The sequence below is a fragment of the Manihot esculenta genome, chromosome 3 (assembly GCF_001659605.2).
Source record: "Manihot esculenta cultivar AM560-2 chromosome 3, M.esculenta_v8, whole genome shotgun sequence".
Lineage (NCBI taxonomy): Eukaryota > Viridiplantae > Streptophyta > Magnoliopsida > Malpighiales > Euphorbiaceae > Manihot > Manihot esculenta.
The window spans coordinates 30,289,285-30,304,651 of NC_035163.2; the positions used below are offsets into that span (position 1 = coordinate 30,289,285).

The 15,367-nt window shown below is 32.1% G+C and overlaps 1 protein-coding gene across 2 annotated transcripts; it reads right to left on the reverse strand.

Annotated features, from left to right (window-relative positions):
- Positions 1–759: 759 nt before the first annotated feature.
- On the reverse strand, positions 760–11,796 carry LOC110611464 (long chain acyl-CoA synthetase 6, peroxisomal). 2 transcript variants are annotated; one of them, XM_021751830.2, is made up of 23 exons: positions 11,487–11,796; positions 9,855–9,915; positions 9,688–9,765; positions 9,478–9,549; positions 9,321–9,402; positions 9,052–9,157; positions 8,890–8,966; positions 7,784–7,828; positions 7,581–7,667; positions 6,642–6,731; positions 6,444–6,523; positions 6,261–6,354; positions 5,944–6,032; positions 5,767–5,855; positions 3,972–4,101; positions 3,750–3,868; positions 3,527–3,650; positions 3,358–3,444; positions 2,811–2,914; positions 2,625–2,710; positions 1,549–1,635; positions 1,364–1,450; positions 760–1,263 (listed from the first exon to the last, which is right to left on the reverse strand). In XM_021751830.2, the coding sequence occupies exons 1-23, from the start codon at positions 11,608–11,610 to the stop codon at positions 1,165–1,167; spliced, it is 2,097 nt and encodes a 698-aa protein (XP_021607522.1). In that variant the 5' UTR covers positions 11,611–11,796; the 3' UTR covers positions 760–1,164. The 2 variants fall into 2 exon arrangements, with proteins under 2 accessions (XP_021607522.1, XP_021607523.1); XM_021751831.2 differs by lacking the exon at positions 11,487–11,796 and having other exon boundaries at positions 9,478–9,581; positions 9,855–9,919.
- Between the last annotated feature and the right edge of the window lie 3,571 nt (positions 11,797–15,367).

Consider the following 15,367-nt stretch of genomic DNA (forward strand, 5'->3'; position numbering starts at 1 on the left):
TATAGTGATAATTATTTTAATATTTTTAATTAATATTAAATTTTATTATTTTAATAATCTTATCTCAAAAAAATTAATTTAAATATTATCAAAATTATTAATTTTTAATAATTATTCTACATAATTATTAAATAAAAAAATTTTAACATGAATTCATTTTAAATGATTTATTAATTTACAATTATTTAAATAATAAAATAGTTATCTATTTTAAAATTTAAAGCTAGACAATCTCATTATTTCCTGTCTCCCCATTTTTATAGTATAGATATCAGATAATATATTGATCAAAATTATCCAATAAAAAAACTTCTGCAAAATTGGTTGGCATTCCTATCCTACCAAGTCTTTCTGTTCGGGTACGCTATTCTTCAAGGCCTTCTGGTTAATATTCTTCCTTGATTGCTTCATGATAAAGTTGGAGTCTTGTACTCCGTTGGTCTCCCATCTGTTGCTTGTGCTCTTTATTTCTCATCTCCTTTACCCATTTCCAAAAAGAAAAATCTAATGACTTAATTCCGATCTAATCCGTAATATTATCTATTCATTCATTATTCATAGAAGATTACCAACGACATATCTTCCAATATCATTCATCAAACTTTAAAACAAAATTTACTTGTAATATCTCACATCTTTTGTTTTCACCCAAAAATCATGTTTTTTAATATGACATCATATATAATTTAATGGTAATTTATTTACTAATCAAAATAACATTTATCATACGCTTATAAAAAAAAAATACTGAAATGTCACTTTTTGGTTAATTTAATAATTTTTATAAAATAAATAATTCACTAGAATTTTTTTTTTTTTTTTCCTTTTTCCAAAGGTGAAAAGGCAGAAACAAGATAGCACGGTCAGGAGGCATGGCAATCGTCAACACATCATCTGCTCACTAGATGCCTTTTTTCTTTTTCTTTTTTTTAAATTTATTTTCGAGAAACAGAATTATGCATGTTTGTATAAACTATTCCAAAGAACGAGAAGGGGAGAAAAGCAGAAAACCCAATAGAGAGAATATCGCAGAATGCTCGGACAGCGAGCAAAATCTATGCCTTTTGCTATCCCACATCTGCAGATGTTAATCTTATTGTCATATAAAGGAGGTTGTAAAATTCTTGAACATGATTCTTTGTTTCTATGCCTCCCCTGTCAACTTCACAACTTCCCTTTAGGCGAAGGATCAGATGTAGCAAGTTCTGCGCACATTTTTGATATTGCGTTCTTGAAATATGCCTTTGCTTGAGGTCTCTTAATCTGAAAGTAAATGGATTCAATGAGAAGCTGCCATGTTAGTCTTTCTCGATTCATCTAACAGTTTTTATCACATTACAGGTTTATATAGATGAGTACTTGCCTTCATTGTTGGAGTGAGAAGACCATTTTCCATTGAAAATGGTTCCAGCACTAGAGTCACAGCTTTTGCAAATTCAAAACCTCGGAGCTGCCAGAAATTTAGCCAACCAATTGGAAGGGTTAGGGTGAAACTTCACCAACGCATGATTACAATAGATTGCCTTGTAATTTCATTCAGTGCATTACCTGAGCTTCTCTTCCAACAGCATCCATGTCTGCAAGAACAGCAGCCCTCGCTCTTGGATCATTGCATAGTTGTTCCAAATTTTCATACTACACTCAAATTGCCAGAAAATAATTAGTACATAGTTACATACAGGCATCTAGAAGTTCCCTAGATTCATCACCAACACATACGAATGTCACTTCAGAAGAGGGGGGAAAAACATCCATAGAAATAAATCACCCTCAGATAATGCTGAAAGGCAGATGAACTCAAAGATTTAGATTGTCACATCCATTCCTTCGAACAAAATAAAGATTTTAGACCAGGACTTGCTCATTAAAACAGATCGATCAAGTTTCTATGATCCTTTCTTATCGAATTCAGGTTGGATTTTAAAGCCTCAAGTGAGGAGAGGAAGAATGTAAGTAGAAATAGTAGAGTGCATGATCCACCAGAACATTTTATGTGCAAGTTCTGGTAAAGATGCATGAATCATTTTAAGTACTAGTGGTTTTACAGAAGGCATTAACTACTGATGCGTTAAAAAAGACTCGACATGTATTTATATTAAAGCATCAACCTGCATCTTTTTTCGATTAAGAACCAAGAAGCCCTTTAATGCAAAAATGTACAAGTGAAAAAGAAAAGCTCAAATTTTTAGTTTTCTTTTTGTTGAAGCAAGAATGGTAAAGAAGAAAGGATAAATTAACACAGAAATTTACGTGGTTGCACGACGAGTCTACATCCTCAAACATAAAATCTCAAAGGATTATATATTTATTAATTGGATTTTATATCTCAAAATGCAAATGCTTGACTATTCATAATAGAAGAACTAAAACATATATGGTATGATACCATAAACTATGAGATTCTACAACTAAATAGGAATATATCAAATTCTCCTAAATGCGATATATAGATGAAAGTTATTCTACTTATTTAGGAATACTAATCCTACATTAAATAGGAGTAACTTTCATAGCACTCTTTTTCATAAGAAAATGCACAATTTCAATGCAATAAGCCGGAAGTCAATTTGTCAACAATTCAAGATTTCCTATGAGATACAAATTTCTAAAAACAAATGTACTACCTTAATGTCTTCAGAAGCAGCCCATGCTTTCAAAACATCTGGATCCACCGAAACAATGGCTACCAGAGAGGAGTTCAGGCTGTCCCCTGCCAATATAAATATTTAGAATTAGCTGGCAGCTTAAATATATGTACAGAGAGAGAGAGAGAGAGAGAGAGAGCCACTATTAAAATTTCATCTGCCTACCATACACAAAGCACTGAGCAGCAAATTTGCATTTAGCATATACATTCTCAATTTTCTCTGGAGCTATGTACTCTCCTTGTGCCAGCTTAAAAATGTTCTTCTTTCTGTACCAACACAAGCATTTCTATTAAAAATGCTGAAAGCTACACGTGCTCCAAAATATGAGTGCCAAACTCCAACCAGAAAAACATTGGGTACATAAACACAAGTTTTTCAGTAAATTCATACTTCATTGGAAGGAGCAAAAGCTTCTAAGCATCCAAAATTAGCACAATTTGAAAATATTTGCCAACTTAGAACTACCTTCTGATTGAGTACATGGAAGCTAAAAGCCAGTCAATCTTGTCTTTTCAATAAGCAAAAAGTTAAATGGCTCAAATTATAGAGAGACGGTAAGTGATCTCAAGGCTGACTAACTACACATAATTAAAGTTTTATAGCAAGCTTAGTACAGTGCTTCTAATGTATATGGGAACCTATGGAATATGCCTTTGATTTATGATCAGAATCAATGCATCCAAGAACTATCTTAGAGGCATTATTTCACCTATCAATAATTTTCAGACGACCCCCAGGTAACCATAGTCCTATATCTCCAGTATGAAGCCATCCATCTGCATCAATTACTTCTCTCCTGCATGACAATATCTTGTTAAGAAATTTGCAGCATGACCAACTCAATACCAAAAAGACTAGACCACAGATAAAGTGAGTACGTCTGTGCTTCATCTTTATGATAGCCTTGGAAAACAATGGGACCCCTTACGCAGATTTCCCCACGAGGATAGGGCTGATCATCAGATGTGTAGTTCATTTCTGGAACATCTGCAAGCTTTATTTCTGAAAAAGAAAAATAAATTTAATAAACCTTATCCAGAAGAAAAGAACTCACAAGAACGACAACTTATTAGGTTCGTAACAGTACCCCACATAACTCACCGCAGGCTGGATTAGGAGAGCCAACATGGCCAATTAGGTTGTCACCCTCATCAATGGAACTTATAAGACAAGAGGTCTCAGTCATTCCATATCCTTCAACTACACGGCAACTAAAGCAGCTGCAAAGAGAAAGAAAAAACATACATTACCATAGATGAAGGGGGGGTGGGGATAGGGGAAGCCATCAAATAATGCTCAATATGCTAAAATAAAGCGACTTACATCTTCAAGAACTCCATGACATCAGGAGACAAGGGTGAAGCACCTGATCCCATGAAACGAACTCGCCCACCAAGTCTTTCCCTTATCTTATTGAAAACCAATCTGTCCCACATTGGAGATGGATTCTTGCCTGCAACAGTATTACACAGAGCCCAACTGATAAACATCTAAGCAACAAACAGAACCTCATTCAAAATCTAATGCTAAAACTTATACTGTTTTAAGTCTTATAGCTGAAGTTACTCATGGTACAACATGCACAAAACTTTGAAGTATTACACATGTCAGAGACGTTAGCTTATTTTAATGCCTCAAGATCAGTTAATGAAGCCTGCTGCTTATATAAATATACACACACATATATATACACATATATACATATATGGTGGAGTTTACACTTCATTGTTAGCAGTAGATACAGCTTCATCTACTGGTTCAAACTTTAGATTGAGAGATTCTTTACTACTGATTGATTTCCTCAACTAAGAGATGTGGAATCAAATCTTGTTTGTCCCCTTTTTGTTAATAAAAATGATGTTTCAACCCAAGGTAATGTTAGCATCAAGGTTTTACAACCCAGCCCATCCTTTAAACCGATGAAGACAAAGGGTTAAAAGTCTAAGGTTCAACCAGGTCTAACCAAGGTGTAAATGATATATAATTAAATAAAATTATAAAACTAATAATAATACTTTTTATCATTAATAATTTTATTACATTGTAAAAATAATTATTAAAATAAATTTAATTAAGTTTTAATATGTAAATATTTTTAAGAAAAATTTGAAGTGTTAAATAAATTTTAAATAATAATAAAATATTTAAATTAAAAATTTTACAATAAAAACTTATTCACACTAATGAAAAATAAATATTTATATTTAAGTTACGCAACATGATAAGTAGAAAAAAATTATATACTTCATATCATATAAAAGATAATAAAGTAAAGTAATCATTTAATTTAATATACTAACAAAATAAATTATAGAAATTATTAATTATTTAAACTGCAAGTGTGGCTAGTTAAAGTTTTTCATATTTCTTTGTAACATATAGATTTGCAACGAGAGAGCAGTGGTTGAAATAGTGATTGGCTCACCAAAGCACTGAATGGTGCTGAGTTTGAGTGGCAGTAGTTTTGAATGTTTTTCTTTTTTGCAAGAGTAACTGAATGGCTGAGTGAGCTGGACCGCCCATATGCCATTGGTTTTCGGTCTCTTGGCTACTCAGTTGTTCATAGTGGTTCAATTCAGTTTGTTGAAACCAGGTATAAGAGTTAAGTCAGACCAGATAAGATTCCGGTCCTCAGTTAAACTTGTCAGACCAGTTAGTCCAGGTTCAACCATCATTTTTAACACATTCAAGCCCAAACATAGCAAGAGTGCTACATCTATAAAACTTAAATGAACCCTCACCTACAAATTTGAACTCTTAGCCATCCAATTTTGAGATGCATACACATCCACATTAGATGTCTGCCTTACAGAGTCAACTTAATTATTTCAGGCACAAATAAAATTTATCTTCTTGGGCATAGATTCATCTAATGCTCTATTCTCAACCTTCAAAATCCACCCTTCATACAATGAAAGAGACATGACCTTGCCTTGCAAGATCAGCATTAAATTCATCAACTGTAATGCCTGTCTTCATAAGAGGTCTACATAGTATTTGTAGTATACCCTTCAAATTTTGTTGTCACCTACCAGAATCATATTGTACTTGGTGATAAATGAAAGTTCACAACAGGAAAAGCTTAAAGCAACAGGTCATATAAAATATTATTCTCTACCATTCAGAATTGCTTGCTTCTTAGCATTGTACGCAGCATTGAATAACCTTTCCTTTAATGCCCCAGATGTCTTTACAGCATTAGTAATACTGCAAACAAAGGTATTTGATTCCATTATAATGCAAAGATAGTAGTTGGAATTAAAAGGGATTCAGCAGTAAAAGTCAGTTACTTCACCTAGCATATATTCTATTATACAGCCGAGGAACACTGCAAAAGATAGTGGGTCTTAGAGCAGCCATATCATCCATTAGTTTCATATTATCCTGCATATATAGGTTACCATAAATATTTTGCTCTACAGAAATCAGAGTTTACCAGCTAATAGCACAAGAAATCATATCGTTGCAAAATGTGTTTGCATGGTTACTTAACTTGGATCAGAATGACTATGCAAATGTGATCTACTTCATCAAGGTGATCATTAAGCAAAACTTAATGCAAAGAACAATATCAAGGTGCGAAGAAAAGAGATGTTTAGTCAAATATCATACTCCCTGATAGAATCCAACAGCAGATCCATAATAAGCTGTTATGACCTGGTTTGCCCGTTCGTAAATGTGTGCTAAAGGCAGGTATGATATGTAACTGTCAAAATCACGTCATTCATCCCAGACAAGCAGTTAAGTTGGTATTCACTCATATATTTTGTAATAGATAAAGCTCGAGGTACTCACATATCTGATGGGTAAAATCTATTAGCAGTACTGGCCCCAGCAACACTTGCAATCAAGTTTCCATGGGTCAATGCAGCGCCCTTAGCAGAGTTTATCATAATAAAAATGTGTTACAGTTGCAACACTTGGTTAAACCAATCCAGAAATCTCTAGCTTCAAATCAGAAACTTGAAATTCATGAAGCACTCATATCCATACCTTTGGTGTACCCGTTGTACCACTTGTGTAGCAAATTGTAGCAACATCCTCAGGTTTTGGTGGGCAGAAGGGCTGAGGATTACTGCGGCCCTAAAAGACAGCCATTCATATGAGGAGGTAGTTAACTCAGTGTTAAAGAAAAACTAACAAACCTGCAATTTCACAACCATATCTTGGAAGCAACATAATAAATAATAAATAACAGTTGATTTACAAGGGTAACATGAATTCACCAAAATCCAGATGCAAAAAATTTGAACAGGTCCAGAAAAATTCATGACCAACTTTCAAAATGTCTAAACTGGAAGGTTTCGTCCATAGAGTTAGTGGCTATGGCTTATATTCCAAAAGGGCAAGTAGTTAAAATTCAATAAAATTGCTACATGGAAACGGATGTTACCACTATCATCACAGAGAAAATCAATCAAGATGGCAGCAGTTAAATTATACAGACAACATGGAAGTGCAGGGAAGACAAGATAAAATCATACAGGGTGATGCCTCCTCCAACTTTCAAATAAATTTCTGATAAATAGAAATCAATTATGCAGTATCTAATCTCAGTACAAGTTCTTCATGAATACTGAAGGAAAATAATCAGAATGACAACAAAAACTTCTGGAATAAATTGTTGGAATAAATAGAGTCAACTGCCCTAGGATCAGCTAAACATGTGCTCTAACCCATACTCCCACTTTCCTGTAATTTTTGGTAGGGCCTAACAGGTCAAGGTTCCTTGTATATACCCATCAAACAAGTTTCTTCAGAAAAAAAAAAAATACAAAGCGCTAAATGGGACCCCGGGAGAGAGAGAGAGAAGAGAAGAGAAATCACATACTCTGATATCAAAACAAACAAGTGTCTTAAAAAAAAACACCATTTTGTTCATGTCACTAAAAATAATCAAGGGAATCATGAAAGGAAGGGATGTGCAATTACCTGACCAAGTAGTTTTGAATACGTTATAACTTGAACTCCAGTTGATGATGGAAGAGATGGCATTTGATCATCCATCCCTCCAACAACCTGTTTAAGAGGAAAAGCAAATGAAAACACCAAACTCAGTATCTGTATAGAATATAAGCGGTCAGATTTACTTTCATTCTGTTTAAAGTCAAGAAAGATCAGGCGGGTTTTCTTACCACAATCAAACGTACAGTTGAAATTTCGGACAAGAAGCTCAGCAACTGCAAAATTCAAGTGATACAGTGAAACATAATGCAGGAGGAAACTCACAATCATTCATTTCATGAATGGAATACTTGGAAGTTCATACAACTAAATTAAAAAACATTAGGTTGTCATTCTTGTGCCTTAAAGTGAATAATACTAAGAGGTGAAAGGTTATAGCATACAAACTATATTTATGTGAACTTTGTAAGATCAAAACAAGAAGTATTGAGGCTCCCATACACAAAAATAAATAATTAAAGACCAAAAGGACAAAAAAAACAAGCAGAAGGGATACATCATTGACAATCAAACAACACTTAAAAGTTTGCTTCTTTTACTTTTTACCTTTAATCTTTTGCATCCAATAAGAGTCAAAGAAACCTGTTATCTTTGGTTTATATCCTCATTCCTTAAAGAGGAGGATTTTACCTCTAGATGATGAAGGCATCAAGAGTACATCATGAAAGGGAACATTGCGATAAGTATAGCAAAAAAAAGATGTAGTAAAACCTTTAATGTGATTCAACAAAAAGCCAAACTGTTTATTAATATTTCCATACTATTGAGTTGCATATTGTTCAGTTTGTTAATAGAACAAGACAAGTGCATTTTTCTTCCTCTCTTGGTTACATGTCTAGGCATGCACGCTATTCCTTTAAATTCATCTATACTCTTGTTGGCACTCAATCAAGTGGGGAAACTAATTATTGGCTTGCTATGCAAAAAATTTAACGACTCTTGATGTGAACTCAGTGTAAAAAGATACAAACGTCGAGTGGTTCCTAATCCAAAATGCACTCATAAAGCACAAAACAAATGACCATTTTCTCTAGAATGTCTATTGCACGTGCAACATGATCAAGGTTCCAAACCTCATTGAAAGTATTGTCATATTTTATTAACTCCAAAACCAAAAAATCTGCTAAGCAACTGAAATTGAAAACGTAAAATGAAGAGTAAATCTCCAGTTAATATTTTCAGAAGTAATTTTAATGCTCCAAAGTTTAGCACCCTCAGGGTTTGACATAAGATTATATCTTCAAGACTGCCAAAGAAGGGCATAATTTTAACTCACAGGGTTCAAAGTTTGGGGCACACAGAATATAGCGCGCACATCAGCATGATTTGTGATATACTTGACAGCATCTGGACCTGCAGAGACAACAAGAGTTTATTTTCAAGATCCAAAGAAGCCAGCAAAGATCAAACCAAAATTCAATTCTAATTGCTCACGGACCAAGAGTGTCATATAAAGGAACTGATATATAAGAGTACGCAGAGCAGGCATGATCAACAATGAGCCATTCTGGTCTGTTGATAAAATATATTCCAACACAAGATCCCTGTCACATTGAAACCATTAATAAACAGGTATCAGAAAGCACCAGCCAAAAACAGCTAGTTAGATATGTATAAGTAGTATCAAAATGTAGTTGAAAAGCTAAATCAACACTACCAAGGACAGAAGTAGCTTATTTTAGCACACATTTTCATTTGGATACTCACATTTGGTATTCCAAGATACATTAGGCCAGAACCCACAGCTGTCCGTGCAGTACTTGCTTCACCATATGTCATCCATTTATACCTAGGAAAAAATGAGTAAAGACAGATGAGGCAACCTCAAATTTATGAACTTAATTTAACTTCATATGAGACTTACTCTCCAACTGTTCCATCAACCCGTATACGTGTGCCTAGATATTTGTAATCCCGGAAAGCATCAACAGCATGCCTAGTCACACAGTTGGAGAAACCATCAAGCTCCTAAACAAATGCAACTAGTGCATTACATTTAACAGAGTCGTACAGATAGTTCAACTGGACCTTAAGAAACCTCCAGTATAAAGTTTAGAAAAGAAAGGATTCTTACACAAAATTATCATGTAATGTACCAATATCAGGATGATCAGGAAATCTGCTCATGAGCTTCAAAGGAGAACGGACAGACCTGCCAGGAAAAAATTTAAGGAAAATAAATAGCACCTAAGAAGTTCAGGCAAAATGGAGCTGAAGTCAATAATTCTGGTAAATGAATACCTGTATACATTCCATTTTCCATCCTGTAACTTCTCTGGAAGCACAACACTGTAACCCTGCTCTGCTCAGCATTGATTGTAGTAATGTATATATACAGAACAAACATCATGACAGGAAGCAAGTATATACACAAAGCAAAGCATGATTATGAACTTGATCAGATTAATATCAATAAGTGATGTTCTATTAGGAATATTTCATGTGACGTATTAGTTGTTTGATCATGGTCATCTATTTTTACATTGTTGTGCTATGCAAAGTATTTGGAAGAAGCTTTTTAAAATGTTGAAAGAAAATTTTGAAGTCATTGATGCATTTCAACTTCAGCAATTTAGGGATACTTTATGCAGTACGTTGAGAGTGGTTTCTGGTATTGGAATGGAAGAATGAACAGGTTTTAAAGATACATACTTTACAATAACACTGATCAGTGATAAGAAATATCTCATCGGCAATTTGGCATGGCAGTGTTCTTCTAGAGAGGCACCTAAACTAATATTCAATGGGATTGACAAGCCATTTATTCTCCTTTTAACATTTTTTTTCTCTAATTTTGTTACAGTGATAGGTTTCCTCTCAATTGTACTAGATTTCCTCTTTACAAATCCAACAAAGACCAGTATGCATGTCCCACAACCGCAGAAGTGAAAATCTAACACAGAACTTTTATCAAACGATTCAGCTGCCCCACGTCAAAAAGCCAAGGGAGTCAAGAAACCATATACACAATTAATGCTTTCAAGAAACACAGGCAATAAAAGGGAAGGAGAGGGGGAAATGCATGAAAACCCCTCTTTCTCTCAGTTTATTAAGAATCCTCGCACCTTTAGCTACTAGATGTCTAACACTCTGATCACTGGCATTCAGTCCCAAGAAAGAAAGAAACCGTTTTCATTGCTTTTCCATCTTTTGGAAGACCTAATTTAATAATCTATTTATTCCAAAACCTCTAAAGCATCAAACCCGTTTAATAACTTTCTAGATTCTTCATGGGACAAAGTAAAATAGGCGTCCTTGTACCCCTAGTTCCCAGACAACATGGTTTACATTAACCGTAGACATAAAACACATCCCTGCAACTTGACACAGAAGTACAGCAGGCATAAGGTTCTCAGGGTCCAAAACTAATCTTCAAACTCTCTCTACTCAAAATTTCTCTCGGAAATGGGAAACTTAAAACCAGAAATATCTAAATTATTATGCCAGTAAGAGATAACGTCAAAATGCCAAAGGGAACAACCAAAACCAGAAGCTACAATTATCAAAATAAAAATCCAAAACGAAAAGGGAAATAAAAAAATAAAGATAGGATGCAAGGAACACAAACTCCAAATTGGAGAATTCGATTCTATAGAAGAAATAGTGATCAGATCTTAATAATAATAATAATAAATGATGTACTTCAAACCAGAACCAAATAAATCATAAAAGTGAAGTACTATCGTTAAATAGTCACCTCCTTCAATCAATGAAATCAAAAGAGGGGGCAAAAAAGATAAAAACACATGTCAAACGAGAAACACAGAAACCACCATCAAAAAGTACAGATCTTTTACCCAAGCAAAAGGCATAGATATCCATAATATACATATTGAAAAAATACATATTGTATCTAGAATAAAGAGAGAGTACCAGAGAAGAACTCGCCGGCTGTGGGGTTGAAACGGAGCTGAGAAGGAGAGTCGCCGGCGGCAACAAGATGTGCATTAATGGCCTGCATGCGTCGTTCAGCTGAGTCCATACTAATTGGATGCATCAGTACCGTGATGTTGTTAGCAGAAGCTGCAGCAGCACGCTGATTCTCAAGCAAAATAATCAGTTTTCTCTTTGTTTCCCGGAAATCAAATAGCAGAGAACATTACTAACAATAATAATAAGACATAAAGGGATATAGAAGCAAAAAGGGGCACGCTTTTTTAGGATGATGATTGGATCGTCCACAGTGAACCATGCGGTTGAGATGATAATTAAAAATAATAATAAAAACCAAACAATTTTTTTTTATTTATTTTTAATTGTAATTCTGACTTTAAATCAAAGAAAGCAACTATGGGTACCGGTGAAAATCAGTCGACTTAAATTTAAATAAAATTTGAACTCATTTAATTTTATATAATTTAATTAATAATTAAAAAACACATTTTTATTAATAATTTGCATTTTAAACTGTATACACTTATAAGTATCTAAAATATTATTTTTAAATAAAAATATATACATTATATTTAATTAATTAATTACATTGTGTTGATTTTAATAATTAATTTTATATTATATGATAATTGAATATATTAATTTTTATCATTTCAATTTAATGAGATGGTAAATAATTTTTCGGCAGAATGAAGCACTTTTGTCCTGCGTTTGTGAATATAGACACAACTGTTTGTTTAAAAAAAGGAAATTTGAAATCTACAGCCACCGTAATAATGCGGACAAAAGGTGATTTAATGTGATTGTGTATTTGTTTTTTTTCTTTTTATTTGTATATTTATGTACAATAAATAAATTATTAAAAGATAAAATTTAGTCTTTATCATGCAAAGAGTTTGTATTAAAAGTGCAGAGTCAGTTATGCAGATACAAAGGATTCAAGCCCAAACCACCTACATAAAAAGGCAAACATGCAATTCAACCAATAGACGGCATCAAAGTAAAGAATAGGGAAACTGCAAATCCAGAACAAAACCCACCATGCAACTCGCCATTTCACTTTGATAGCAAGTGCATTAAATTATCTCAAGTTTTAATCTCTAATTTTATAAAAAAAATATATAATTTTATTATTATACTTTTATTTTATTTTTAATTTTTTTATTTAATCAAATTTAATATCTAGATATAATTTTAAAAAATAAAAAAATAAAGTGAAAAAAATTAAAATTATGAAAATACTTTGGTGCTTCTTTTAATTGCAGTCTTTTTTTTTTTTTCTTTGGTCTATAACTCAATTTGAAAATTTTGTATGAATTTAAAACAGTTATATTGATTATAGCTATTGTCAAAATAAAGAATGATGCTATTAATGTGACATCAACACTTTACTGATATAATAAATAAAATTTTAATAAAAATATTTAATTTTTTTTTATTTTTGAAATAGGGAGTTGGGGGAGTCGAACCTTAGATTTTTCAAGGCTACAGGATGCACTTTTCACCAGGCTAAGCCTTGGAGTGTCATTATAACTAAAATTTAAAAATTCATTTTAATTATAATAAGCCTTGTAATAAATTTATCTGATATAAATTTAAATTAGTTTAACTAATATATATATTAAAAGAAATTTGATGACAATGGTATTTGAAGATCGAAAAACAAAAGAAGGCTATTTGAAGATCAGAAAGCTGAGGAAGGTGAAATAAAAAAAAAAAAAAAAAAAAACTAAGTAAGGAGGCATTTGATAACATATAAAAAATAATATGACTGTTGAGATCGTGACACATGTATGTGTGAGTCGAAAGAGACGAATTAATATTTCCATTTGATCTGATCAAGTAAAAGAAAGATGATCTATAAAAGATAGAAGATCAAACCATTAGTTTTTCTAACTTTTTCAATATCTAGAATAAGCAGAGCAACCTCTTTAAAAATAAATACAAAGACCATCAATCTCAATGAAAGTTGTACATACTAAATACGACCTAACGAAATCGAAGCAAATCAACCGACTATCGCCTCCTTTAGCCCATTCTGAAATACTAAATGTATATCCAGCCACCGAATGCGCCTGCTAAAAGGTACAGCTCAACTAGTCGCCTGATATACCTACCGCACCACACTATTATCCAATTCGATGGGATGTAAAACAGAAAATTAGAACACAAATATCCAAAAAACCCACCTTGCTAAGGGGTGAGATTAGAGAGCTAAGAGAACAACTTTTTTATCTCTCAAACTCCGACAAATTGACTCTCCCTAAGGCAATAAGTTCTTTGAAAGTGGAAACTCTCTTTGATGCCAACTGAGAAACATTGCCGGATAGAGACTCTCTTCTTTAGGAGTTAAGGCTCACAAAGAGTTAATTTCACTCGCGTATACTCATATAAATATCCTCAAAACGAAGAGATTTTTTAAAGTTGTTTTATTATTACATTTACTTTTATTTTTTGTTTATATCAACAATTCAATCTGAACGTCATTCCAAGAGATCCCTAATTATTTTTTCTATCTTGCATATATCCTTATTTAATATCAAGTATAGAAAAATTCAATGCAATTAATCCTTAATCAATAGTTAATCTATTGAATCGAACCGCTGCTGAGTATTCACATCTGAACACCCTAAATCTCACCTTCATTAATCTTATTTAGTTAAGATAATTTAATTATAAAATTTCAAAGTTCTTCTAAAATTATGTCTGTTTTATTGATATATATTGTTTTACCCTCCAAAAGTTAAAATCATTTCTTCATCTGGTATAAGAGAAGTAATTTATTTTTATTACTCTAATTAATTTATTTTAAAAAAATAAAATTTTCAAAAATAACTAATTTTGAGCAAATGCAACGTGGAATTTGCAATCGCGAACCGGCCAATGTTGCTCGTTTCATTTCCATCCCACACAACAAACAGCCTGTCACTCTCATCGTGTACAAAATTGAAGTTGACGTGAGAATTAAGGTGAATTGCTATTAGATCATTGTGTTTTTAAGAATTTATTAATTAGTCTATATTTCTTGTTGGAAAGTGCAGAGCAAGTTTTATGTATGATTTATTCATATGTATATATTTCTTTATTAAAATTAAATATTTAAGCATTCAAGTATGTAAATAAATTAATTTTTTAATAAAAATTAAAATTAATATTATTAGCTTAGTTTTTTTTTTTCCTCAGATTGAGACGAGATAGAGGCTCCTCTCCAACTTTGCCTGCATAATATCAATGAGAATGATCAAGAAAAATTAGTCTAATGTGGGTGTAAGAGAACTAATAAATACAAATTATACATGATTTTACTTACTTTCAAATTATTTTTTTTTAAACTAACAAATTAAAATATCCCATTACAAACGGAAAAAAATTAATAAAAAAGTAATTAAATTAAATTATTATGAAAATTTTAATTTCAAACAGAGGAAAAGAAAACTGAGGAGAATAATTTTAAACAATTTTACATTTAAATTTATAATATAAACTGTATGCATGTCTTAACTTTTAAGATTAAATTTTGGATTTACAATTAAAACTTCATCTTACATTGAGTGTATAGTTGGTCAAACAACATTACTGGAAGATAAGTCTATGAAAAAGGGTGATAGGTTGTCATTAAGGAATTTGTTAAATCTTTTTAAGTTTTTATGAGTAATTTTCACTTAAAACTTAATTCACTTGTTTCATTGTAATCATTAAATTTTAATTTATTTCAGATAAATTATTAACATTTAAATAATTTATTTACAATAATCATTCAGATAAAATTTATTATTATAATCATTAAATTTTAATTTATTTTAGATAAATTATTAATATTTAAATAATTTATTTACAATAATCATTGAGATAAATTTTTA

Excerpts from the sequence above, each read along its gene's own strand:
- LOC110611464 (XM_021751830.2), bottom strand. The coding sequence starts at position 11,610 with ATGCATCCAATTAGTATGGACTCAGCTGAACGACGCATGCAGGCCATT. Across the intron at positions 3,869-3,971 it reads GTCATGGAGTTCTTGAAGAT|CTGCTTTAGTTGCCGTGTAG; the intron begins GTAAGTCGCTTT and ends TTCTCTTTGCAG. Across the intron at positions 2,711-2,810 it reads TGCTCAGTGCTTTGTGTATG|GGGACAGCCTGAACTCCTCT; the intron begins GTAGGCAGATGA and ends TTATATTGGCAG.